The 1,784-nt window shown below is 63.0% G+C and overlaps 1 protein-coding gene across 1 annotated transcript in view; it reads right to left on the bottom strand.

Moving 5' to 3' along the window:
- Window positions 1-591: 591 nt before the first annotated feature.
- SH2D3C (SH2 domain containing 3C) overlaps window positions 592-1,784 on the bottom strand; it is a 26,848-nt gene continuing 25,655 nt past the window's right edge. Inside the window, exons 11-12 of the mRNA XM_009286887.2 lie at window positions 906-1,112; window positions 592-768 (exon numbers count right to left, since the gene is read on the bottom strand). Coding sequence (XP_009285162.1) covers window positions 593-768; window positions 906-1,112 — 383 coding nt within the window. The 3' untranslated portion in view covers window position 592. The remainder of the gene's footprint in view (window positions 769-905; window positions 1,113-1,784) is intronic.

Raw genomic sequence — 1,784 nt, 5'->3', positions numbered from 1 at the left:
CCCGGGGGCCCCGCTCTCCCGGGGGGGGCCGGGGCCTCGTTTAAATGACACCCACGGGAGAGGGGATCCCTTGAGGAACAGCATAAAAGTTTATTGTATGTAAGAACCAAACCCATGAGATATGTACACGTATTTACAAGACGAAACGGATGAGCCTAATTATTTACAACAAGAACCGTCCTTCATGAGTCTGTACATCGAGAAGTGATCGTGAAAACGTATTTACAAGCGGGATCCAGCGGCTGTGGGCAAGATGGAGATGGAAAAGAAACGAAACTGAAGGGCGAGATGAGGGGCACCGTGTAGTCATGGGCCTCAGCAGGGCCGGATGGTGGACACCGGTGCCGGCCTGCCCAGACACTGTCCCCATCCCTCGGGGTGGCGGTGCGGACCCCCTGGTCTGTCCTGTCCTGAGGAGGTGGCTGCTTTTCCTCCTCTTTGTCTCAGAATTGCTGATCCGTGCCCCAGCGCCTTTCTGGGCCATCTCTCCTCCTCCTGGTGTCGGGTGCCTGGCCCCATCCCTCGCCCCACAGCCGCTGGGGGGCGGGGGCAGGCTGGGAGCTGGGGGGTCTCCCCCCAGAGCCCGGGGGGGTTACAGCTCACTGAAGCGCACCGCCGGCTCCAGCTTGTGGGACAGGGCGGTGAGGACCTTGTCGAACTTCTCGTAGCGCTCGGCCTGGCTGCTCTCGGCCCCGCGGCTGCCCCAGAGCAGCCGCAGCTGGAACTCGGTGCTGAAGACCTCCAGCAGCTCCGCTCTGCCCTGGAAACCTGCAGAGAGGGAGAGTCAGTCCCCCAGGATGGGATGGGGACCCTGCGTCCGTGGGATGCTCCGTCTGGTGCTGGGCTGGAGCTGCACACTGGGAATGTGGCAGAGGGAAAGGGGCTCTGCTGTCCCCATCGCTTACCCTGCAGCTTCACCTCAGCATTGGTGTGGTAGAGCCCGCCGTGGTGGGCCACCATCCGCGCCGCCTCCAGGTGGGCCATGACCACCTCCACGCCATTGTCGGTGGTCTCCCAGGGCTCGGGGCTGTCCGTGAGAGCCTCATCCCGCTCCAGGAGAGTCACAAGGGGCATGATGTGGGGAAAGGTGGTGTTGGTCAGCGGCGGCCCTTCTGTGGAGAGAGGCACCCTGAGGACCCCACGTGGCCCCGTGTCCCTGCGTTCCCCTCCCCATCTGCCCCGGCCCCACAAAGCAGTCGCGTGGCCACACAACCCCGTGAAGCCAGGCTGCCGCCATGCTCTCAGGAGAGGCTTTAAGGCTCAGCTGTAGCACAGCAGCGGCTCTGGCTCTGTGATCGCTGTGCCTGGGGCCATCGCCTCGTTCAACACCAGCTCCTCCCAGCTGGGCTTTCTGGTTGTGCCGGGAGCGGAACGCTGCTGTCCCTGCTCCGGCTGCGTCCGCGTTTCCCAGGGCTGCGATGCAGAGCAGGTTTGCAGAGCCCAGAGCGCTGGGTGTTGAGAGACGTGGCTTTTCATCTTCCCCGACTGGCCGCCCTGTCCCCTCGGCTTGGCACGCACTGTCATGCAAGCGCGAGGGTTTGGCTCAACTGAGTTGGTTTTGTGCCCAGCCACTGGTTTTATTTAGTTATGAAATGCTTCCTTTAGAAGGAAGGGGCAGCTGAGGCCAAACGGGCCCTGCCGGGTGCTGGGGCGGTTCAGCAGCCAGAGGGGAAGCATCTGGCACTGGCTGGGAGGGGGTCAGAGCTCTCAAACACGTCCCCCTCCAGCGAGGCCATGCCCAGACAAAGCGGGAAGGAGCAGGCAGGTGAGCGAAGGGGAGTTGC

This window comes from Aptenodytes forsteri, unplaced genomic scaffold (genome assembly GCF_000699145.1).
Source record: "Aptenodytes forsteri isolate BGI_AS27 unplaced genomic scaffold, ASM69914v1 Scaffold136, whole genome shotgun sequence".
NCBI classification, from domain to species: domain Eukaryota; kingdom Metazoa; phylum Chordata; class Aves; order Sphenisciformes; family Spheniscidae; genus Aptenodytes; species Aptenodytes forsteri.
This window is presented reverse-complemented; position numbering and strand designations above follow the sequence as displayed.